The sequence below is a fragment of the Schistocerca americana genome, chromosome 2 (assembly GCF_021461395.2).
Source record: "Schistocerca americana isolate TAMUIC-IGC-003095 chromosome 2, iqSchAmer2.1, whole genome shotgun sequence".
In the NCBI taxonomy this organism is placed as follows: domain Eukaryota; kingdom Metazoa; phylum Arthropoda; class Insecta; order Orthoptera; family Acrididae; genus Schistocerca; species Schistocerca americana.
This window is the reverse complement of record NC_060120.1, coordinates 568,902,176-568,928,295: the sequence shown is the minus strand read 5'-3', so window position 1 is coordinate 568,928,295 and position 26,120 is coordinate 568,902,176. Positions and strand designations below refer to the sequence as shown.

Below are 26,120 nucleotides of genomic sequence, written 5' to 3'. Positions count from 1 at the left end.
TCAGAGGTTCTTAGTACATGTTTGTCATGTTCTGTCAACGTCTATACCCCTGACATGTTATGTGATAACTGGGAAGATTAGGGAGTTATATATCAGGAGTTTTGTTTTCGTGTAACAAAGCTATTTCTCAAAAGTTGGATATTTGCAAAGTAAGCTCTCTTTCCTACTTGTATTCTATCCCGTATAGTCTTTATGATATCATTATCATTTGTTCCCAAGTAATTAAAGTAGGACAGTCCTTTGAAGCATTCCCAATTGATGTTTGTGTCTTGAGGGGTCCTTCTGGCCTCAGATTGTGACATTACCATATATTTTGTTTTGTTTTCATTTACTATGAGGCCAATTTTTAGGTCTTCTGTTTCCATTGCCCTGTATGTTTCTTGGAGTGTATTGACATTTCTTCCTGCTATAGTAATGTCATTAGTGTATGCCTGTATCTGGCTAGTTTTCGTAAGTATGGTGCCTCTTTTGTTGATTTTATTTACTACACAATGCAGGTTTATACTGAGACTATTCCGGGTTATATTGAATAGGACAGTGGAGAGACTAATCACCTTGCTTCACACCTTTTATAAAGCCAAAGCTTTCACTTGTTCTGCTAAGAACCTTTACTTTTGCTCTTGTCGTCATTCTGATTAATCTTATTAGTTTAGCGCATATACCAATTTCCTCAAGTACTCTGTATAGTTCTTGCCAGTTTATGCTGTCAAAGGCTTGTTTGAAATCAATGAATAGGAAATGCAGATCTATACCATATTCATAGAACTTTTCCCTCATTTACGTGGTATTGTTCCACTTCATCAGGTATTTTCAATTTGTCAGTATTCCATTTCATCAGCTTTCCTGTTCTTTTGCCATTTTCTCTCTCAAGATTGTGATAAAATCAAAGTGGTCTAAGTCACAGTTTGATCCTCTGCCAAAGATTACCAGAGTTTATAAATCCATAGGGACAGTTCACATTTTAGATGAGGATTGGAGTGTGAGGGACAACAAAGCAATCTGTGAATATTTTAAAAAGATGGATGGTATCAGTGGCATGAAACAAATTATTTTACACAAGTCAGTCAAAGATGAAAATGTTAAGGTCAGAATAAAAATGGGAGTCAGCTTAAAAGAAAGAAAAGTACCATGTTGCTGAACAGTGAGTAATTTCATCATGCTGTAGAACAAATGAAGCGAACAAAGCTGATGTGAAGAATTTAGTAGGTAAGCATTTTGGTGATGATTGGATAAGCATAGAAGCTTAAGATTTCTCTGCTAACATTACCGATGCACTTCCTATCGTAATTGGCAGTGAGGAAGAAGTTTGTATGGCAGCTTGTAAGGAGGCGGCCTGTAACAAATTAATATATTTATTGTGTAATAAAATGGTATTCAAAGTAAATTGGCAGCAAAAAGGAACTTACGGACACACTATACATCAGAATTTTTTTGTAAAACTTTAATTTTGTATGATCAGGTAATACTACTATATAACAGCAAAAATAAATGCTTAGTTACATATTTACCTCAGTAATTTTGTGTAATATTTGTATGTTTTACAAAATATTTGATCAAAGCATATTAAGTCCAATACGTTTTCCTGAAAATTTGGAGAGCAAAATTGCAAATACAATTCAATTTTTCATGTTCCCTGAAGTAGATCTCAAACACAACTTCACGTTTTCAAATATCTTCTGGAAAATTTAGTTATTTTGACATTATATGATTTCAAATGATGCTCCTCAATTATGATACAATATGATAATTTATATTTACGGTTAACTAATATGGAACTGAAATCAAAGTAAAAAAGTGTTTGTCGCTAGCAAGATTCGAGCCAGTGGCAAAGCAATTACTATCCTCTCCATTACTGGCTGTTGTTCTATTTATTGTGGTGTGCTTTGTAGTTAACCATAATCGGAGATTGTCAAATCTTCAAAAAAGATTTTTTCAAATCCTCCGAAAATTTTACCATTTTGCTTTAGGAAAGTGATGTCCAGGCATTGACATTCAAATGATACAAGTATGAAGAAAATCAAAGAGGGGTGCTATGTAAGGTCCCCTTCTAAGAGAACATAAAATATCCATTCTAGAGAATCATTTGAATTTTTACACACCATAATCCTGAAGCTGTAGGTTTGTTTATACCCAGGGTCTACATGAGCCATAGATAGGTCTGCACAGATCCTCAAATCCGCATTAATTGTTCCTTTAGGATAAAAACACATTTCATTGTGGATATCCTTGCATTATCTGTGGATATCCCACATAATACTTCATTTCTAACTAAAAATTAAAGGACACTATCAGTCGTATCATATGCCTTTTGTCAAACTGTTACCTATGGTCGCTGAACAAGATTCCACGAATCGGCACCGTACGACTATTGTAACGTTAGCTTGAAATGAGTGGCCATTCTCAGACAGATTGGAAGTCTGTTTCCATTCTCACTTTCTGGCTACAACTACTTCAGCTGCCCTCCCTTGTCTGCTCCCCTTCTCACCAAGAGAACTGTAGCTAGTGAAAACGTATTGCTACAGTATTATCTTTAATGTGGTTTGTGAAGCACATTCTGAGTGACAAGCCTGGCCACTGGCTACTTGTGAGGTGTTGAGTTGCCAAGTTTCTCTGCCTTCAGTTAATTCTTTGTCATTGAGTGACCACATAATGACTGTTTCAGAGTAAACATTAGTGCAAGTGCTTTAATAAAATTAACAACATGGACATAATTTCATGTAAGCTGAAACAAGGTGCATCGCTTTATTAAGAGAAACCAGATTTGAAAACTTTGACTGGGAAGAAATTTGGTTGTGTATTTGGTAACGAGGAGAAAATAAGATACAGTGGCCTGTTTTGCATGTAAACAAATGTATTCTTACACTGGAAACAAATCTCCAACTTCAGATTCACTAAAATTTGTGAGAGGCTGGACAGAAGTGTATAATTACTTTTTAAATACTAAATAAAGACGTAAAATTTCCTGATTTACCTTCGAATTTGAAGATAACTGCTGCGGAAAAAGCTCATCAATCTTATCAGCGAGGACACATTGACTTTCGAAGTTGCCTGTGGAAATGGATTTTTCAATATGGCACAGTTCCTTTTTGGTGTGAGGGCCAGTTGTGGCATGTTGAGTGCCAAGGAATTGCTACCACAACCAACCACCATTTCAAGAAATTTAAAGGAAACCAACCACTGACCATATGTGTAAAGCAGTTTCTATGGAGGTGGGGAATGTTTTCAGTCAATCTATGGAGTGATTCATAGCATAAAATAAGCTACATGGGAGTGACTGCACATTACATTACATTAACTGAATAAGGAAAGCTTGAGGTTAGTGATGTGCACCCGAAAAAATTGAGTGTGATATTTAAAAAATCTGGAGAAAACATTAAACATGAACTGATTAAGATATTAAAGTTGTTTGGTTTACTCAGCATTGTACCAAATGTCATGTTTGTTGCCAACAGAAACCCAACCTTTGTAGCAACACTTCGTCAATATGGCACACACTTGCTCAGCGAACATCCTCAATACTCCGCTAGAGTATGCGACTGGAGCAGCTATCAGTGATGATAAGAATGATGTACAATGATAATGAATTGTTGTCAAGTTGTCACAACTTTTAAAAAAATCTGTGTTCAGAACAACCTGCAGAAGTTGTTGAATGGAGATGTGGACAGGTGATGGAATAGCAAACTAGACATGTAGGAGTCAGTTAACTTGTGTGGTTCAAAGTTCTCGTAATTTTGTCCGAGAAAAATCACGACAATTTAATTGACACCATTGACAAAAAATGTTGGAAGATGTAACAAGTTTGCTGACACCATTTAAAAATGCCTCCTGTGATCTCGAAGCCTCCAAAGCACCAACACTGTATCTATGTGTATTGTGGATGGTGAAACTGCTCAAAAAGTGAGGGAGAAATTCCGTTTATAACATCTTTAAAGACTGCAGCAAAATCATATTTAAGCAAAACGTCTGAAATAATGATGCACAAACTTTCAATGTTTTTGAATCCTAAGTGTGGGTGTTTAAAATTTCTTGGCAGTGACAAGGAAGATGAGGTTATGAAAGAAGCTAGCAATTATGTTGCAAGGAAGTGTCCACAGTTCAAAAACAGAGAGATTGTCCCTGAGGTTCCTGCAAAGAAGCAGGAACCTGTTGGACTTTTCAGTGAATTTGAGAATTCATCAGAAGATGAATCTGCAAGAGACGTCACCATTGCCCCAATGTTATTCTGAAGTATATCAGCAGTATACACCCAAGCTGCGGAAGGAGGCCATCTGAAAGCCTGGTGGCACGGATGTGAAAGCATATATCCACATCTTTCCAAACTTTCTCTGTAGGGACATCAGCTGGTTAAGTAATTGTCAGTAGCAATGAAATTCTCAATAGTCGTGTAACTAAGGTGTTTCATTTTATTTTGACAACTACCAGTTTCAGCATTGCGCTATGCCGTCTTCAGGCACAATGTGCATCTCTCAAAATAAACGATAATGGCGTACAGTGCCTTGTATCCCTGAATTTCGTGAACTCAAACCATTTTGCAAGTGCTTCATTCGAAGACTTGGTAAGAGTTGCTATCAAGTCTTTCAATGAAGCACTTGTGGAACAGTTTGAATTCACAAAATCCAGGGAAATCTTCAGACCCCATAAGCATCTCTCAAAATAAACTATAAAGCCATACAGTGCTTCCCTGCGTGCTCTATTGCAGGTCAAGTAATGCAGAACTGATGCAAGTCTTTGAAGCCACAGATGATTGACTGTATTATCTTCCTGAGTAGCTTCTCCTATTCTACTGTCTTTCTTTGCATTATCACAATGATTGTTAAATTTTTCATTTCTTACCTGTTTCTTACAGTGTTTGGAAGAGCATTAGATGGAAGAAATGTTTAATCTAAAATCTGAGTTTTACTTGTGGTTTGTATTTTAAAGACCTCCCTCAATATACTTTTAGTATTTTTACTATTCCCAACAAGAACATTTAACTTCAAATTTAGACATGTGAAATATTATGAAACTAAATAATGGTTATATTTAAGTGCCGACAGAAACTTTTTAACATGCTTGACAGCAATATTATTCTAGAACAGGGTGCTCCAGCTAGTACAGAATTGTTACTCTATGAACAGTCAAATGGCCATTGTTGCCTGCTATGAACAGTTAAATGTCCTGGCATGTGGAGCCTTGTGATATGTTGGCTGTGTCATATAAGATCGCCAACCACTTGTAGCATCCCCCACCACATGTTCTCAAAGTCATAGCAGTGAGTGTCATGCTCCTGCTCTATGTCGGGACTCTGTTAGAAAGCCTGTTCTGGATTATACAACAGGTCATGTAATTTAATAAGCCAAATGCTGTAACCTGCCAGAAGACATCATCAGTGAAAAACAGTACCTTGTTACTAACAAAACATGTATTTTACAGGAGAGATGAAAAACTGTCTAGAAATCCTTATACATTTCATATGGACATGAAATTTGTTTTGTTACACTACAATGATATTCCTGATCATAACAAAAAGTGAAATAAAGAAAATACTCAGCTTAATTATGGCAGATACACAAAATTGTCTTAGTATTTGTGGAACAGGAATGTTATTTAAGCAGTATTGGTTTATCAGTCTCCTGTGCAGCTTACCACTTTTATATTTTTGGTGCTGAAACAACAGTAACATCATCATTATGGAAAGACTTCATTAAAAGACTTAATGCAAAAACCTTTAAATATACACACAGTTAATGTAGGTATGATGATGTCTGTAGATTTCTTCAAGAAAAAACTGCCGAACAAAGAACTACACTGCACTGTCCCTCCTGAAACAGTAGCAATCAAGTTGGTCATTTGTAAGGAATGTTGTCATAATAGCAATGGAAATCCTTAGAACCAATGGCTGTAAATTGTTGTAAATGATCCCATATGACTTTCCTGATTTTCAGTCTTTCTTTGTGTAGTTTCAAGAAGCAAACTTTTCCAGAAATTTTTCTCAGATGTCTTGGTATTTCTTGCCACCCCTCATTGAAGTGCCCTTGCAGTGAATAATACCTTTTGGACAATACTGTATCACCCTCAGGTCCATAACTGTAGGCTCATTCTTTGCAGCTCCTTTTTTTTTTCATAGCTAGTGAAAAAGGAGTAATTTAGGTAATGGACTTCGTAAAGTCATGGCTTTCTTCTCACGTCTTTAGATATCAAGGCATATTGGGTAGGAAGAGAAGCTTCATGTCCTTTGAGCTTGCATTGGAGCCACATTCCATCTGAGTGTGACCTTTCTCCAAAAACTTTTATGTAATCAATACTCTTGAATCAATTGCTGATCTTAAGAGCTTTTGATAATATCTCATTTCTGTTCTGATTTGTGCAGCCGTCAGAATACAAAATGACTGGGACAAGATTTTCCTTAATTGTTTTGGAAAGCGTGTCCACGATAGATAAGGCAAAACTTGATGCTACCAATTTACCTTGTGTTTCATCAAACCAGTAACACACTGCATCATGACTTTCTAAATTACACATCATAAAGTTATGGAAAGTCAATTTTGTTGTATAATAAATTGCACTTGCCTGCGAAAGTGGTGCTACTCTAATGACCTGTTAGTCCATAGTGTAGATTATGCAGAGCTTGTGCTGGGACTCTTACTTAACTAGATCTTTCTGCAACCTTGCTGATCTTTCCATTGTATGTGCTGTTTTCAAATATCTTCACTCAAGTTTCTAAGCCTGTAATTACAACACAAATTGCACTGGTCTTTCTTGGGGGAGAATAAGCTAAGTTCCTGCACTAATGTGATGCCAGTTTTGGAAGGCAGTCCAGAAATTCTTTTACAAAGTTTTTCTCATCTTTCTTCTTCATTTGTTTTATTTGGGAATGTTGGCTCATCCCATGTGTGGCATTATCCAGCCAGTATCTCACTGTCCATTCTTTAATGCCAAGAGTATTGAGAAACATTTCGTGCATAAAGATGTTTTCCCTTATAATTTCTCAGATAGTAAACCATTGTGCCTTTTCTCCAGGATTCACCAACCCCCACCTTGACGGTAGGGGTCAAATCTTCTTCCGTTGCTCCCAAAGCACCTACTTCACGAGCAATGTCCCCATAACCCAGGGGACATTGGTCCCCTCCCCCCCCCCCCCCCAGTTGGAGAAGCAGTAGCCTCCTCCAGCTTCTCGTGTGGAAGGGGTCCCTTGGAATCCTCTCTTCCAAGGTCTCCACTAATGCCACAGCAGGTACTTGCCAGTGGCTAAAGGAGCCAAGCGCTGCTGGGTGAAGAGCTTCAGTCTTCCTCCATGCCTGAAGCTACTTCGGAGAAACCCTTCCAGCAAGACCCTAAAGAGAAGCAAGAGGGCAAGCAATCCAAGAAGAAGACTGCTAAGAAACAGGACCCTCCAGTAGACTCAACACTGCCAAGAAGAAGACTGCTAAGACATAGGACCCTCCGGTAGCCCCAACACTGCCACTGCCTACCAATTCTGTGTCTCAGGATGAGGTGGAGATCTTAGCTTCCCCTGAGGACCTGGCTCTCACTGATGCCTCATCCGCAATAGAAATGGAAACAAATACTCAGTCGGTGGCAGCAGGTGACTCTGAGGCATAACCTGCCTCCTTGCGCACTTCATACCTTCCCAGCCTCACGATAACATCGTCCTCCAGTGAAATTGCTGCAGTTTTTTCCACCACCTGGCTGAGCTGCGGCAACTGTTAAGCTTCAAACCTGCTTTCTACATTGCCTTCCAGGAAATCTGGTTCCCGGCAATGCGGACCCCCTGCCCTCCGTGGCTGTAGGGGATATTACGAGAACTGTAGAGAATATAATAGGGAGTCAGATAGAGTTTGCGTCTATGTCCTGAACTCGGCATGTAGTGAACCTGTGCCCCTTCAAACTCCTTTTGAAGCTGTTGCTGTCAGGATAAGAACAACACAGGAAAAAACAGTCTGCAACGTATATCTTCCTCCAGATGGCACAGTACCCCTGAATGTATTGGCTGCACTGATTCAACTCCCTAAGCCTTTCCTATTTTTGGGAGATTTTAACACCCATAACCCGTTGTGGGGAGGCACCATGCTTACTGGCCGAGGTAGAGAAGTCGAAATTTTACTGTCTCAGTTTGATCTCTACCTCTTAAATACTAAGGCCCCCCACACATTTCAGTGTGGCTGATGGTACTTACTTGACCATTGATTTATCAATTTTCAGCCCAGGACTTAACCCATCTGTCCAGTGGAGAGCCCACAATGACTTGTGCAGTAGTGACATTTCCCCACCTTCCTGTCACTCCCCTGGCATCATGCTCATGGACGCCTAAACAGATGGACTTTAAACAAAGCAGACTGGGAAGCTTTCATGTCTGTTGTCACTGTTGAATGTCCCCCACATGGTAACATCAATGTGGTGGTTGAGCAAGTCACCAGGACGATTGTTTCTGTGACGGAAAATGCGATCCCTTGTTCCTTAGGGTGCCCCCGGTGAAAGACAATACCTTGGTGGTTGCCTGAAATTGCTCTGGCGAAAAATAGTAGCTTAGTGGTTGCCAGAAATTGCTGAGGCCATTAAAGAGTGTAGGCAGGCTTTACAGCGACACAAGTGGCACCCTTCCCTGGAGTATCTAACAGCCTTTAAACAGATCCGTGCCCACGTTCACGAGCTTATAAAAAGACGGAAACAGGAGTATTGGGAGAGGTATGTGTTGACCATTGGGTGCCATACGTCCCCTTCCCAAGTCTGGACGAAGACGAGACGTGTTTTTGGGTGACAGACGGACAGGTGTCCCTGGCATTAACATCAATGGTGTGTTATCTACGGACACCAATGCAGTTGCCAAGCACTTTGCTGAGCTCTATGCTTGAGCCTCTGCATCAGAGAATTACTCCCCAGCCTTTCGCACCCTCAGACAGTGGAAAGTCTTCCCATTCACTGAATGTCACAGTGAACCCTATAATGCTGCGTTTATAGACTGGGAGCTCCTCAGCGCCCTTGCACATTGCCCCCAACACAGCCTCTAGTCCAGATCGGATCCACAGTTAGATGATGAAACATCTCTCATTGGACTACAAGCGACATCTCGTCATCTTCAACCGGGTCTGGTACGATGGCATCTTTCCATTGCAATGGTGGGAGAGCACCATCATTCCAGTGCTCAAACCTAGTAAAAACCCTCTTGATGTGGATAGCTATTGGCCCATCAGAGTCACCCACATTCTTTGTAAGCTGTGAGAATGTATGGTAAGGCAGCAGATGTGTTGGCTCCATGTCAGGGCAGCTTCCGTCAGGGTCATAGTTCCCCCGTATCCAGGAGAATGGAGTCCTGCAGAGCTCCATATTGAGTCTCTCTCTTATTTTTAGTGGCTATCAATGGTCTAGCAGCAGCTGTATGATCGTCAGTCTCACCTTCTCTGTATGTGGACGACTTCTGCATTCCGTACTGCTCCTTCAGTACTGGTGTTGCTGAGCAGCGCCTATAGGGAGCCATCCACAAGGCGTAGTCATGGGCTGTAGCCCACGGGTTCCAGTTTTCAGCTGCAAAGTCACGTGTCATGCACTTCTGTCGGTGTTCTAACACTCATCTGGAACCAAAACTTTACCTTAATGATGATCCACTCACGTTAGTGGAGACATATCGATTGTTAGAACTGGTTTTCAATGCTCGATTGACTTGGCTTCCTCATTTGCGTCAGCATAAGTGGAAGTACTGGCAGCATCTCAGTGCCCTCCGCTGTGTGAGCAACACCAACTGCGATGCAAATTGCTCTGCGCTGCTGCAGCTCTACAGAGCCCTTGTCAAATCCCGCCTTGACTATGGGAGTCTGGCTTATGGTTTGGCGGTACCCCTCAGCATTACGTTTACTCAATCCAGTGCACTATTATGGAGTTAGACTAGTGACAGAGCTTTTAGGACAAGTCTGGTGAGCAGCATACTGGTGGAGGCTGGAGACCCTCCATTGCAGATCAGACATGCAAAACTGCTCTCCAGCTACATTGCACACATTCATAGCTCTCACGAGCATCCAAATTACTTCTCCTTTTCCCAACCATGGCGGTTCATCTCCCACATTGGCGGCCCAGGTCAGGGCTTAAAATTGCGGTTTGCATCCAATCCCTTCTGTCTGAACTGGAGTCTTCCCTTTACCACCTCTACTCAAGATCCATTCACATACACCTTCATGGTGTAAACCTAGGCCGAAGCTCTGTCTGGACCTTCCGCATGGCCCTGAGGGCTCAGTTAATCCCGCAGCTCTCCTTTGTCACTTCCTCTCTATTCTTGATATGTCCCAGGACTCTGAAGTGGTTTACACCGATGGCTGATGGTCACGTTGGTTTCGTCTATGTTCATAGAGGACATATTGAACAGCACTCCTGGCCAGATGGCTGCAGTGTTTTCACTGCAGTGCTGGTGGTCATATTTCGTGCTCTTCAGCACATCCGTTCGTGCCCTGGCGAATCGTTCCTTTTCTGTACTGACTCCTTAAGCAGCCTACAGGCTATCGATCAGTGATACCCTCACCATCCTTTGGTAGCGACCATCCAGGAGTCCGTGCCCTGGAATGGTCCAGTCATTCAGTGGTGTTTCTCTGGACTCCAGGTCACATCGCAATCCCAGGAAATGAACTTGCTGACAGGCTGTCCAAACAGGCTACATGGAAACCGCTTCTGGAGATCGGCATCCCCGTAACTGACCTGCATTCATTATTACACCACAAGGTTCTTCGTCTTTGGGAGATGGAATGGCATAACTTTGGTATGCACGACAAACTGCATGCCATTAAGGACACTATGAATGTGTGGAAGTCCTCCATGAGGGCCTCTCACAGGGACTCTACGGTTCCCTGCCGGCTCCGCATTAGCCCTGCTTGGGTGACCCACAGCTATCTCCTGCACCGTGAAGACCCACCTCAGTGTCGGTGTGGTGCCCGGTTGAAAGTGGCCCTATTCTGTTGCGCTGTCTTACTTCGGCTGCCCTGCAATGAAATCTTTAGTTACTAGACTCTTTACCATTAATTTTAGCTGACGATGCCTCATCGGGTGCTTTAGTTTTATGTTTTATGTGTGAGAGTTGGTTTTATCATTCTATTTAAGTTTTAGCACATGTCATTTGCCCCTCTGTGTCCTCCACCCTAGTGCTTTTATTCTGGAGGCTTTAGTGTGTTGCTGAGTGACTGGCTTATCCTTTTTATTCTCATGATCTGCCAGCCATTGGCTCTCTTGTTTTAATTTCTTCTGCCTGTCTCTTGCGTCACTCTTTGGTTTTCCTGCCCCATTTTGTTCACTGTAGTGTTTGTTGCCCTTCTGCCGTTCTTGTCGTTTTTCCTGTCTCCCAGTTTTGTGCTGTGAGTGTCGTTTTTTTTAAATTCTTTCTCTTGTGGAATTCAATGATCTAGCAGTTTGGACCCTTCCCTCGCCCCCCTCTTTAAACCGACCAACCAACCATGACCAGGTAGAATACCATACGAACATTATCCTTACCTTCGCAGAACATTCCATTCCTCGCACTTCATCATTACCACACCATGTCGCAGACTCTTGATGGACTGAGGCATATCATGACACAGTTTGCACGTGGAGACGTGCTCTCCGCATTTTTAACTGTCATCCTATGATGTCGAACTGTATTCATTACAAACAGTTGCATGCATAGTGTTGTCGTGTTCTTCAGGATATCAAAAAAGCTAGCTGGATTTCATTCACTAGTTCTTTTAACAGTTCCACTCCCTCTTCTGTCGTGTGGGCCAACCTCCGATGGCTCTCTAGGACCAAGATCCATTCCCCAATTTCCGGCCTGACCGTAGCAGATGATGTCACGGTCGGCTCTGTTGCTGTCTCCAACACCTTGGGCCGCTATTTTGCAGAGATTTAGAGCTCCACCCACTATCACCCTGCCTTTCTCGATTGGAAACAAGTGGAGGAGGTGTGGGTGCTACCCTTAATCTTCTCAGAATTGTAAGTGCTGCTGCCACTTTTACTGTGAGGGAACTAAACCGTGCTCTCACTTCGTCCCGATCCTCAGCTCCAAGGAAGAACAATGTTCACATGCAGATGTTGCAGCACCTTTCTCTTGCGGGCAAGCTCTTTCTCCTTCACATATACAATTGCATCTTGGCAGAGGGCACGTTTCCCATACGTTGGTGTGAAGCCAAGGTCATACCCATACCTAAGCTGGGTAAGGACAAACACCTTCCTTCTAGGTACTGCCCCATTTCTCTCTTAAGCTGTGTTTGCAAGGTGATGGAATGTGTTATTCATGCCCGGCTGGCATGGTGGCTCGAGTCTTGCAATTTACTAACCACCGCACAATGTGAATTTGAGCACGCCGTTATGCAGTTGGCTATCTCTTCATTTTGTCAACCCATATCATGAATGGTTTTCTGCGGAAATACCAGACTGTGGCCGTGTTTTTTTATTTGGAGAAAGCCTATGACACCTGCTGGAGGACTGGTGTCCTCCGTACTCTCTACTACATGTGGGACTTTCATGGCAACCCGCCCTGTTTCCTCCAGGAATTTTTAAAAGACCGAGTTTTCATGGTCTATGTTGGTTCTGCCTTCTCAGATATCTTTATCCAGGAAAACGGTGTGCCTCATGGTTCCATCCTGAGTGTTGTCCTCCTTGCTATCGTCATTAACTCTATTATGGCCTGGCTCCCACCAGGTATGTCTCGCTCTCTTTTTATCAACAATTTTGCGGTCTGTTGCAGTTCTCCATGGACTTGTCTTTGTGCAGCATCTTCAGCATTGTCTCGGTCATCTTTATTCATGGAGCCTCAACAATGGTTTTCACTTTTCCACTGACAAAACTGTTTGTATGAGTTTCTGGTGACGCAATTGGTTGCTTCCATCGTCTTTACATCTTGGACATGTTGCTCTTCCGTTTGTCGAAACTACAAAATTCCTGGGGCTCATGCTTGTTAAGAAACTTTCTTGGTCCTCCCACTTCTTACCTGACTGCCTGCTGTACCTGGTCCCTTATTGTCATGTGTGTCCTCGGCAGTACTTCCTAGGAAGCAGATCAGATCAACCTCCTCCGTTTCTACCGATCTCTTGTCCATTCGAAAATAGAGTACCGATGTTTTGTTTCTGCATATGCACGTCTGTCCATATTATGCTGTCTCAATAGAACCCACCATCTTTGCCTCCGTTTGGCCACTAGCACATTTTACACTGGCCTGGTTGTGTGTGTGCATGCAGAAGCTGTGAACTACTGCCGTCATACCGATGTGATGTTCTCCTCAGTGGATAAGCATGCTGTTTCTGCCATGCCTGGCCACCCATCCTATGCTGCCTCTTTCAATGACTCCTTTGACTGCCAGTATTGTGCGCGTCCCTCTTCTGTGTTACCTCCTGGAGTTCACTTTCGGCTATTGCTCTAGCAACTTGATTTCAAGCTACCTGCCACTTTCCCAGTGGGCGTGAACCCTTCACCACCTTGGCTGTGTGCGGCAGCCCATGTTCACCTTGGATTTCATTCATTTCTAAGGACACTACTCCAGACTCACTCTATTGCCCTAAGTTTCTCGACCTTCGCACAGAATGTTGCTGTAGTACCTTTGTGTACACTGATGACTCTCGGACTGACCTTAGTGGAGGATTTGTATTTGTCATTTGCTGCTATGATTTTCAGCATTGTCTTCTGGAACACTGCTCAGTATTTGGAGCGCAGCTCTTCGCCCTGTATCGAGCCATGCTGTACATACGGTGACACAGGCTTTTCAATTGTCATTTGCTCCTACTCTCTGTGCCCTTCAGAGACTCTGTGTGCTGTACACCACCAATCCCTTAAGTGCAACTGGTCCAGTAAAGATAGCTTCCATATGCTCACTCTTGATGGAGCCACTGTTATGTTTATGTGGGTCCGTGGTCCCCAGCAATGGGGAATGAGGCTACTGGCACTGCTGCCAAGGCTGCAGTCCTATTTTGCCAGCTAGTTGATCTATTCCCGCCGATGATTTCTGTGTTGCTGTCTGTCAGCAACTTTTTATCCTTTGTAGCAATAGGGCAAAGGACATTTAATCTTTAGTTCAGGACATCCATTGTCTGTACAGCGTGTTTTATGGACCTTTCTCCTAGTCCCTGTTTTTAGCTGTCTTTCGTTCCGTAGATTGTGCTTAAAGTGTAGTTGCTTTTAACTTGTTTCATCTTCATTTTCTGTGGTTCTGACACAGGCACGTATGACCTTAGCTGTTTTCAAACTGACTGAAAAATGCGAAATCGATAATTTGTCTGTTACGCAGTATTGTTTCTTTGCCGACAATATGCTTTGTTCACATCTGCTAGGGTGAATGACAGTGATTTACTGCTTTCTTTTTTCCAACTTGTAAATCCTGTAAGCGGCTGCTCTGCATATGAATAATCCCTTTTTTCTTTTTTACCCTGCTAATAATGTGTTGTTACGCTACCATGATGTAGGTAAATTCTTCCATAAAGAGGGCTTCATTGGTGGGGAAGTGGTATTTAGCCACTCTTTTTCTATCACCACTGAGTGTGAAAGGTCTCCAGTTGTTACCCTGCTGCCACATTCCTCACTTTTCCTGTTACTTTGCCAGGTCAGCATTTATTTATGCTTTTCTTGAGTTACTGCTAAAAACTTCTGTTCTTACTTTTATACTTTCTTCTGTATTTTTGCCTTCCCCCATCTGTAGTTTATACCACAATAATTTCATGTTTTTTATGCCTTTCATGTTCTTGTTTGTTTTGTAACTAAATTTTTATCTTCAGTGTACATTTTCTGATTCAAACCATATTTAATTGTATCTTCTGCATTACTTAGGTTGTAATATTTTGTAGTTGTTATTTTAAGCAGGTTACCCATCATTTTGCAGGGTGGTGCATTGCTGAGCAATGTAAGCCAGCCAGGATTTCATATGATGATACCATTCATAACATCGTTTCGAGCAGTACAGGTAGGCATGAAGCATCAAACAATAATTTATGAACTGTTTAATTTTTTAATTGTCCACACTTGAAATAATTATCTTCAAAACACCTACAAAAATAATTTAACAGAATATAAGTTAATCAAACATACTTTAAGTTTGTTTGCATTTGTGTATTTAATGGATTTTATCAGCTGCTAATGGCATAAATTGTGCATTAATATGTATATGTTTAGTTTTGTATTCAAAGCTGAAATGAGAGGCTTTAAAAACAAATATTAATACATTTCATTTGAAATAATAGGAATAGTCCATAATGTCCCCTTGTAAGAATGCATACACATCAATCATGTAGAATCATGTGAGGAGAGATTCAAAAGTAACAATTATTTTCTGTGGCCAGAGGGGTCTCTTACTAGGAGGCTTTTAAATGTTATTGATAATCAACTGTAATTGACAGGAAAGCGTTAGTTGCACCCCTAAAAGGTAAAATGGGCTTGGCACATCTGTTTCCCATGCATACTACAACAAAAAAAAATGTGTTGTGTGATTTGGTAATGATCCCTCAGTGTTGCTGCTGTTGTAGGCATTCATGGCTTTTGGACAGTACTGGCTGCAGCTTTTTGCACCTCATGCTTGGAAATTGCAAATAGCACTGCCAGCTGTCGTGGATCACCTTTCTTCATGCAGAGTATTGGTGTAAGTGTTGTTCCACATGTTAAACAATTTGGAATTGAGGAATTCACAGAGCAGTATGCTTCTATCCAACTTGTCAAAAAATATTTGTCATGTGGATTTTGTATGAAAGTTTTTTTTTCTGCAAGTAAGCACAGTGTCTCTACAGATAATTAATTATAAGAGAGACTCGAAACATTGTAACAGTACCTTAACTTGTGGGCAAACCTTGTCGCTTTTTTTTCCAACTATGTTATTTTCCACTCATTTAAAATAATTTGCAATAGAAATAGATAGGTTAAAGTTAGATATAGTGGGAATTAGTTAAGTTTGGTGGCAGGAGGAACAAGACTTTTGGTCAGGTGAATACAGGGTTATAAATACAAAATCAAATAGGGGTAATGCAGGAGTAGATTTAATAATGAATAAAAAAAATAGGAGTGCGGGTAAGCTACTATAAAACAGCATAGTGAACGCATTATTGTGGCCAAGATAGACACGAAGCCCAAACCTACTACAGTAGTAAAAGTTTATATGACAACTACCTCTGCAGATGATGATGAAATTGATGAAATGTATGATGAGGTAAAAGAAATTATTCAGGTAGTGAAGGGAGACAAAAATTTAATAGTCATGGGTGACTGGGATTTGACAGTAGGAAAAGGAAGAGAAGGAAACATTGTGAGTGAATATGGATTAGGGCTAAGAAATGAAAGAGGAAGCTGCCTGGTAGAATTTTGCACAGAGCATAATTTAATCACAGCTAACGCTCGGTTCAAGAATCGTGAAAGAAGGTTGTATGCATGGAAGAACCCTGGAGACACTAAAAGGTTTCAGGTAGATTATATAATGGTAAGACAGAGATTTAGGAACCAGATTTTAAATTGTAAGACATTTCCAGGGGCAGATGTGGACTCTAGCCACAATCTATTGGTTATGAACTGTAGATTAAATCTGAAGAAACTGCAAAAAGGTGGTAATTTAAGGAGATGGGACCTGGATAAACTGACTAAACCAGAGGTTGTACAGAGTTTCAGGGAGAGCATAAGGGAACAATTGACAGGAATGGGAGAAAGAAATACAGTAGAAGAAGAGTGGGTAGCTTTGAGGAATGAAATAGTGAAGGCAGCAGAGGATCAAGTAGGTAAAAAGACGAGGGCTAGTAGAAATCCTTGGGTAACAGAAGGGATATTGAATTTAATTGATGAAAGGAGAAAATACAAAAATGCAGTACGTGAAGCAGGCAAAAAGGAAAACAAACGTCTCAAAAATGAGATCGACAGGAAGTGCAAAATGGCTAAGCAGGGATGGCTAGAGGACAAATGTAAGGATGTAGAGGCTTACCTCATGAGGGGTAAGATAGATACTGCCTACAGGAAAATTAAAGAGACCTTTAGAGATAAGAGAACCACTTGCATGAATATCAAGAGCTCAGATGGAAATCCAATTCTAAGCAAAGAAGGGAAAGCAGAAAGGTGGAAGGAGTATATAGAGGGTCTATACAGGTGCGATGTTCTTGAGGACAATATTATGGAAATGGAAGAGGAGGTAGATGAAGATGAAATGGAAGATATGATACTGCATGAAGAGTTTGACAGAGCACTGAAATACCTAAGTCGAAACAAGGCCCTGGGAGTAGACAACATTCCATTAGAACTACTGACAGCCTTTGGAGAGCCAGTCCTGACAAAACTCTACCATCTGGTGAGCAATATGTATGAGACTTGCGAAATTCCCTCAGACTTCAAGAAAAATATAATAATTCCAATCCCAAAGAAAGCAGGTGTTGACAGATGTGAAAATTACCGAACTATCAGTTTAATAAGTCACAGCTGCAAAGTACTAACGCGAATTCTTTACAGACGAATGGAAAGTAGAAGCCGACATCGGGGAAGATCAGTTTGGATTCCGTAGAAATGTTGGAACACGTGAGGCACAATACTGACCCTACGACTTATCTTAGAAGAAAGATTAAGGAAAGGCAAACCTACATTTCTAGCATTTGTAGACTTAGAGAAAGCTTTTGACAATGTTGACTGGAATACTCTCTTTCAAATTCTGAAGGTGGCAGGGGTAAAATACAGGGAGCGAAAGGCTATTTACAATTTGTACGGAAAACAGATGGCAGTTATAAGAGTCGAGGGGTATGAAAGGGAAGCAGTGGTTGCGAAGGGAGTGAGACAGGGTTGTAGCCTATCCCCGATGTTATTCAATCTGTATATTGAGCAAGCAATAAAGGAAACAAAAGAAAAATTCGGAGTAGGTATTAAAATCCATGGAGAAGAAATAAAAACTTTGAGGTTCGCCGATGACATTGTAATTCTGTCAGACACAGCAAAGGACTTGGAAGAGCAGTTGAACTGATTGGACAGTGTCTTGAAAGGAGGGTATAAGATGAACGTCAACAAAAGCAAAACGAGGATAATGGAATGTAGACAAATTAAGTTGGGTGATGCTGAGGGAATTAGATTAGGAAATGAGACACTTAAAGTAGTAAAGGAGTTCTGCTATTTAGGGAGTAAAATAACTGATGATGGTCGAAGTAGAGAGGATATAAAATGTAGACTGGCAATGGCAAAGAAAGCATTTCTGAAGAAGAGAAATTTGTTAACATCGAGTATAGATTTAAGTGTGAGGAAGTCGTTTCTGCAAGTATTTGTATGGAGTGTAGCCATGTATGGAAGTGAAACATGGATGATAAATAGTTTAGACAAGAAGAGAATAGAAGCTTTCGAAATGTGGTGCTACAGAAGAATGCTGAAGATTAGATGGGTAGATCACATAACTAATGATGAGGTATTGAATAGAATTGGGGAGAAGAGGAGTTTGTGGTACAACTTGACTAGAAGAAGGGATCGGTTGGTAGGACATGTTCTGGGGCATCAAGGGATCACCAATTTAGTACTGGAGGGCAGCGTGGAGGGTAAAAATCGTAGAGGGAGACCAAGAGATGAATACACTAAGCAGATTCAGAAGGATGTAGGCTGCAGTAGGTACTGGGAGATGAAGCAGCTTGCACAGGATAGAGTAGCATGGAGAGCTGCATCAAACCAGTCTCAGGACTGAAGACAACAACAACAACAACAATAACAACATGCAATAGATGGTTGTAGCAGGAGAATCATTCAGTACCGTGTACAAAAAAGTAATTTATGTACTTAACATTCAGGGATTAAGAGTCATCTACAAAATGCATGTTTTGAGATGAAGGCAAAAGAAATTTGGTACATTAGAAACACTATCACTACTACCACCAAATCCAAATTGCTGATAATTGTGATATCTCATGGTTCTTGGAGAGTGTTAACATTCAATCAACAGTTCCCAGCTTTAACATTAAGACAGTAGTAAAGCCGATATGTCAAAAATATAAAATTTTCTAGATATGTCATTATGACTCTTAAGCCCACACATTGTTCTTCGTATTATTTTGAAAGATTATTTTTTGCAAGTATGTTGTACTATTAGAGAGAAATAACTTGGTTGAAAACACACAACGAATTTTTATGGCTTCATAAATTACTGTATGGCAGTCAGAGGTGCAGTCTGAGCTGTGAAATTTGCATGGTAATTCATATTTAACCCTTAACATAAAAGCCTAAGTAGTCAATATTGTTTACAAAGCTGGTGTCTTCTTGCTGCCAAACACACCCCCCCCCCCCCCCCCACCCCTTTTCCTGCATTTCTCAACATAGAGGTGTAGAAGTTTACTCAGATTAGATTCTTTGTATTCCTAAGGTTGTATTTAAATTAAATAAGCATAATGGATGTATTGCTTTATTGTCAAACCTAATAAACTGAAGAACACGTGCAAATTGATTCCGTGCCATGGCAGCAGTAAAACTGAGAGACAAATGTTTTAAAAACTCCAAGACTAATGTTTTAATCTGTTTTTCACATTTCAGAAATTGCTTCTTTTCAGCAGCAAAGAACATAGCCATCAGTAGCACACCAAAAAGATGCTCTGTTTGATAGAATTTACATCCGTCCAAATTATCATTCTGTTGAGCATTATCTGCATTGTAATGCCAAACAGTACATGATTGGTGAACGTGCATCTGGCATCTACAGTTTGGCCATCAAAGAACTGTTGAAATCTTTGGACATTGTGAGAGCAAGATCACTTGCGTGTGCGATCCTGGGAAGTCCTTTTACAGTGTCATATTGGAAACAGCGAATCACTGGGAAAACTGAACATGTTAATTTTCCTCCTGATTTTGCTGTAAACTCGCGTCCTTCATCAGAATTTTCATTAGCTTTATCACTTTCTTCTGAATTCACTTAAAGGTTATCTTCCAGTTCTGAAACATCTTGTTCTGAAATGAAGTCCTCATCAGGTTCACTCGAGACATCATTCAGGTCCCTGAGATCACATTCGTCGAACATCTCAAGAACGTAATGGTCTGAGATTCGCTTGTGGGGTATTTTTGAAAATTTATGACATTAACATTATGAAAAATAACAAAAAGAGAAATCAAAATATTTAATGTAGTGTACCAAGTGGGTCCTGCCAGCAATCCAAGAAGTTTTTTATCTTTTTTATATTTTTTAACAAATGAATCAGAGGTCTAATTATGTAATATACAACTTAAACCAATGTCGGACAAATATAATAAATCAAGGATAAATTGGTTCTTACAGTTGCAGCAGTATCACCAAAAATCACTCTTGGGGCCCCTAGAGTATTAAACTTTTTGTCAGAATAGACGGTAACTTAATTTTGAAGTGAACTCTACTGCTCAGTTTTTAATCTTAAGACAAAATCCCATTTTAGTTGTAGTTGGTGATGAGTCACCAGTATTGAAGGAAAAGTGACTTATAGTGTTTTAATAAGTAGTCATTGTAGTTCCATAACCCACTCAGATAGCTGCATTTGTTAGCATGTCACTTCTGGGATTCAAGGAGGTATCCCTGACCAGCTTAAATCTGTCCAGCGGATTAACAAGGGCTGGTGCGCCAGTTAGCATGGATGCAGTCTTTTGGCCGTTTTCCACGTTTGACAAAGGGAATACTGTACTAGGCTGGTACACATGGTTCACCTGTGGTACATGATACACAAACATTTCCAAAAACATTCTGACACTTCCTTCTGGGATAACACTAGTCACGGGCAGTGTTTCACAGTGTAGCACTAACATTGCCATATCCAGATTAACATGCTGACCCTGTGCAGATACGGGATGACATTTACTTTCAAAAAACGTGGATGAAAGACTTTGCATTAAATTTTGCTTAGAAAATTGAATACAGTGCAGCACCACATTCAAAATCATGACTGTGGCTATTGGTGAAACTACTGTGAATAAGACTAAGTGTTTGTGAATGGTATAAATATTTCAAAGAGTTTCGAGAAGACATTGAAGTTGACGAATGCCTTGGCCTCCCTAGCACCTCAGTTACTGATGACAATGTGGAAGAAGTAAAGAAAAGTGGTTCTGGACAATTGCTGAATCACCACCAGAGAAGTTGCTGATGACGTTGGAGTATCATTTGGCTCATGCCAAACAATTTTTTTTCCCCAAATGTTTTAAATATGAAACATGTAGCAGCAAAATATGTTCCAAAATTGTTGAATTTCGACCAAAAATGACGTTGCATCGACATTGCTTGGGAATTGCTGAACGAAATTGTCAACGATCCAGAACTTGCAAAGAAGGTTATAATAGGTGATGAAATGAGGGTATGTGGTTATGACATTGAAACCATAGCCCAATCATCCCAAAGGAAACTGCCTGATGAACCAAAAATGAAAAAAATTGGGAAAGTTCAATTATATGTGAAGGTTCTACTCACTGTTTTCTTTGATTACAATGGGACAGTGCAACATGAGTTATTGTTGTAGTCAGTGAGGAGTACTACCTGGAAGAGATGACGCTACTCGCCTGACAACCCGTGAAGACTTCATATATGAAATTCGTCGAGAAAGTCTGCACACTCATATACCTGGAAGTTGTGTGGTGTTTGCGTGAAGCAGTCTGAAGAAAACAACCAGAATTGTAGCAAGACTGCTCATGGAAATTTCATATTCAAGGGACACCATCCCTTTCATGCAGCTACTGGGCGTTTCATGTCTTGTTGTGTCACAGTTATACTGAGAGTACATTGATCCATTTAAAACAGGTCACCACCAGAGCCAGATACCACACTCAGTAACGTGTTGCTAAAAGGAGTCGGCGACTTTTGCTTATTGTGCAGTTACACATGTTTAAGTAGAGAAAATGGCTCGCCATTTCAACGTGAAGTCAACTTCCGCATACCTCTTCAGGGGAAACAATGACATTTTTAAAAAATTTTGTGTTAAATGAAATTCACTTACATAAATTACACAGGGTAATTATAAAGTCCATGGAAAATTTTGAAAAAATCAGTACAGGTAAATAGCGGAGAACAATGATACAATATGTGGAAGACAAACTCTCAGTTTTTTGAACAATGGAAAATCCAGGATAGAATGTAAAAATAAAAGATGCTACTCACCATATAGTGGAGATGTTGAGTAACAGATAGGCACAACAAAATTAGTCACAAATAAGCTTTCGTCCAAGCCTTTGTTGAAAATATATGCGCGCGCACACACACACACACACACACACACACACACACACACACACACACACACACACACACACACAAAACTGCAGTCTCTGGCTGCTAAAGCCACACTGCGAGTGGCAGCTGGGGAGTGTGTAGGGACGAGGTGAAGAGAGGGTAGGGCAGCTAGGTGCAGTAGGGAGGTTAGACGGAGGGCAGGGTAGAGATGGGGAGGGGGGGGGGGAGAAAGGAGAGAAGTAAAAAGACTGGGCACCTTGGTGGAATGAATGCCGTGTAGTGCTGGAATGAGAACATGGAAGAGGGTGTATGGGAGAGACAATGACTAACAAAGGTTGAGTCGAGGAGGGTTATGGTAAAACGTAGGATATATTGCAGGGAGAGTTCCTGTGTGCGCAATTCAGGAAAGCTGGTATTGATGAGAAGGATCCAGATGGCAGAAGCTGTGAAGTAGTCATTGATGTGAAGAATGTCATGGTGGGTGACATGCTTTGCAGGTGGGTGATCCAGTTGTTTCTTGGCCACAGTTTGTCATTGGCCGTTCATGTGGACAGACAGCTTGTCCGTTGTCATGCCCATATAGAACGCAGCACAGTGTTTGCAGCTTAGCTTGTAGATCACATGACTGGTTTCACAGGTAGCCCTACCTTTGATGGGGTAGGTGATGTTTGTGACCAAACTGGAGTAGATGGTGGTGGTGGGAGGATGTATGAGACACGTTTTCCATCTAGGTCATATTACAGGAATATGAGCCAGGAGGTAAGGGGTTGGGAGCAGGGGTTGTGTAGGGATGGACAAGTATATAACATTGTCACAGTGACCCCGTTCTAGAAATTCAGCAGGACCTCCAGTCACTCCCCAAAACCTTAGGCCCATCCCAGAACCTCTCCTCGGAGTCCATCTCTCTGCTCACCCCTACCACTTCCCACACTCCTACCTTCTACGTACTTCCTCAAGTTGATGAACCCAATCACCCACGATCCCCCATTTGGCTAGTTACTGTTCCCCTACTGAGAGAATCTCTGCTCTCAACCTATTACTCAGAACCTACTCTACTATATAAAAGACACCAACCATTTCCTCCACTGACTCTCCGCAGTTATTGTCCATTTACCACATGGTGCCCTACTTGTCACTATTTATGCCATCTCTCTTTACACTAACATCCCTAATGCCCATGGCCTTACCGTTATTCAACACTACCTTTCCCAATGCATGACAGAATCCAAACTGAAAACTCCCTTCGTAGTCACCATGACCAGCTACATCCTCACCCACAGTTACTTCTCCTTTGAAGGCATTATCTACAAACAAATCCGGGGTATGGCTGTGAGCACTCGCATGGCACTGTCCTGTGCCAAGCTATTCACAGACCATATATAGGAAGCCTTCCTGAACAACCAGAATTCTAACCCTTCACCTGGTTCAAATTCATTTATACATTTTTGCGATATGGATTGAGGGTGAGGACACCTTATCCACATCCCTCCAGAACCTCAACAACTTCTCCCCCATTTGCTTCACCTGGTCCTACTCAACCCAACAAGCCACCTTCCTCAATGATCTCGACCTCAAAGATGGCTACATTAGTACCTATGTCCATATTAACTCTACTAACCACCAGCAATATCTCCACTTCGACAGCTTCCATCTGTTCCATACCAAGAAGTCCCTTCCGTACAGCCTAGCCATCCATGGTCTTCGCGTCTACAGTGACAAGCGGTCCCTTCAGAAATATACCAAGGGTCTCACTGAAGCCTTTACTGACAGTAATTATCTTCCCAACCTTGTAAAAATTAAATCTCCTGTGCCTTATCTTTTCAGTCTCCCACCACCTCCCAAAGTCTGTCTGGCCACAGAGCATTCCCCTCGTAACTCAGTACCACCCAGAACTGGAGAAACTGAATTACATTCTCCTCCAGGGTTTCAGCTTCTTGTCGCACCCTGAAATGAGAAATGTCGTGGCCACTAGCCTTCACGCCCCTCCCACAGTGGTATTCTGTAGTCCACTGAACCTACACAATATACTTGCCCATCCCTACACAACCCTTACTCCTAACCCCTTACCTCCTGGCTTATATCCCTGTAATAGACCTAGATGCAAGACCTGTCTCATACATTCTCCCACCACCACCCACTCCATTCTGGTCACAAACATCAGCTATTTCACCAAATGCAGGGCTGCCTGTGAAACTAGTCATGTGATCTAAAAGCTAAGCTGGAAACACTGTGCTGCATTCCATGTGGGCATGACAACCAACAAGCTGACTGTCTGCATTTGTGCACATGCTCCCGAGAGTGCACGTGGGTGGGTGTGCTTGCACGTGGGTGTGCGTGCACCTATTTTCGACAGAGACCTCATTGTCCAAAAGCTTATTTGTGACAGTCTCTTTTTGTTCCTACCTGTGATTCAGCATCTTTGCTGTACAGTGAGTAGCAACTTTTCTTTTCATAATATTGCCTCAGTTTTTTTACACTGTTCATAAATATTCTGTGTGTTCACCCTTTGTCAGATGACACGCATTTAATCAGTGGAGCAGTTTTGCCCATACTCAACACAGCATATCAGGAATGATGCTAAGAATTGCTGTTGTTACGCAATTTCATAATTCTTGGGTTTTTTTTTGGCACAGGTGAAACATAAACAGTATCCTTGATGTAAATTGCTAGAAAATATTGGACGATGTCAAGTCCAGTGACTATAGTGCCCACTTGAGCTGCAACACGACATATCCAGAGATGTGGTAACATGTCATCCAGATAATCTCGTATGCAATAGTAGAAATATGGACGCTCACCATGGTGTTGAAACATGAAAGCCCTGCTATCAGTTCTAAGTTATGGTATAAGCCACAACTGCAGTGGTCAAGACAGATGCCACCGTTGACTATTGTCTCAGTGAAGGAGGTCCATAGACTGTATTAGTGGACATGACACAGAATACGTGAATTCTTTGTCTGCCATATGCATATGGTGTGTTGATTGCTCTTTTCCTAAAGATGAAGTGTCTTTGACATTGGAGATTAATTTGCTTGTGAAGTTATCATTTTCATGATGGTTCTGTATATAAATGTAGAAATACAGAGAGTACAGTTTGTCGTCATGCTTTATGGTTTGCAGGAGCTGTAATTTGTGATCTTAACTCAAAATCACCTCACAGGATTTTCAAGTTGTTGGTTGAGGGATGGTCAGTTTTGTGCTAGCTCAGTAGGTAGACATTGTGGGACTTCCCACACTGACGTTCCTAACACAGTCAGCTGCCGGTTCTGATGGCCAGTCAGCCCTCATGTTTTGCAACACCTGAACAACTATCCTTGAATTTTATGCACCACTTCACTGTGCTATTGTAAACTGGTAGTATCATGTGAAACTTGCTGCAGAAATCTCTTGGGACATTCACTAATGATTTACAATAGTGCTTTCTCTGCCTGGTTCACCACCATTTCAGCAATTCTGATCAGTAGCACACCTGTCTACAGTTCTCCAAGCTAACTTGCCAGCTCCACATTAAAAGAAAAACTTAAAGAGTTTGTCTTGTCTGTCATGTAATGCATTTGTTCCATTATGTTTAGCCATTTACTTATACCACATTTTAAAATGTTTCAAGGACATTATAATATCATCATAATCATCATCATCATCAGTTGAAACTAATGTTGGTATATGTGTTGCCATGCATCACATCATCCAGGATCTGAAATCTCTTCCTCTCTCACCTCCTTACATGTACACTTCTAAGACTTCTTATAAAATTATAAGCATCTCCTTGTTTCTTAATATATGTCCAATCCAGTTTTGTTTCCTTCTTATTACACCTAGTAATTGTGTTTGCTCTCCCACTCTTCTCAGTACCTCTTCATTTTTCACTTTATCCATCCAACTTATTCTTTCTACCCTTTGCCATGTCCATATTCCAGAAGTCTCAAGCCATGCTCTATCTTCCTTCCTCAATGACAACATTTGAGCATCAGGAAGACACTCTATACAAAACATTTTATTAGCCTTTTCCTCAAAATCTTTGTCCATGTTGCTGCAGGAACTTCTCCTT

General features: G+C 41.2%; 1 protein-coding gene across 2 annotated transcripts in view; it reads left to right on the top strand.

Moving 5' to 3' along the window:
* Positions 1–26,120, top strand: part of LOC124595904 (erlin-1-like) — a 39,747-nt gene that overhangs the window by 6,704 nt on the left and 6,923 nt on the right. For both annotated transcript variants that reach the window (XM_047134814.1, XM_047134815.1), the window contains exon 3: positions 14,795–14,875. In XM_047134814.1, coding sequence (XP_046990770.1) covers positions 14,795–14,875 — 81 coding nt within the window. The remainder of the gene's footprint in view (positions 1–14,794; positions 14,876–26,120) is intronic.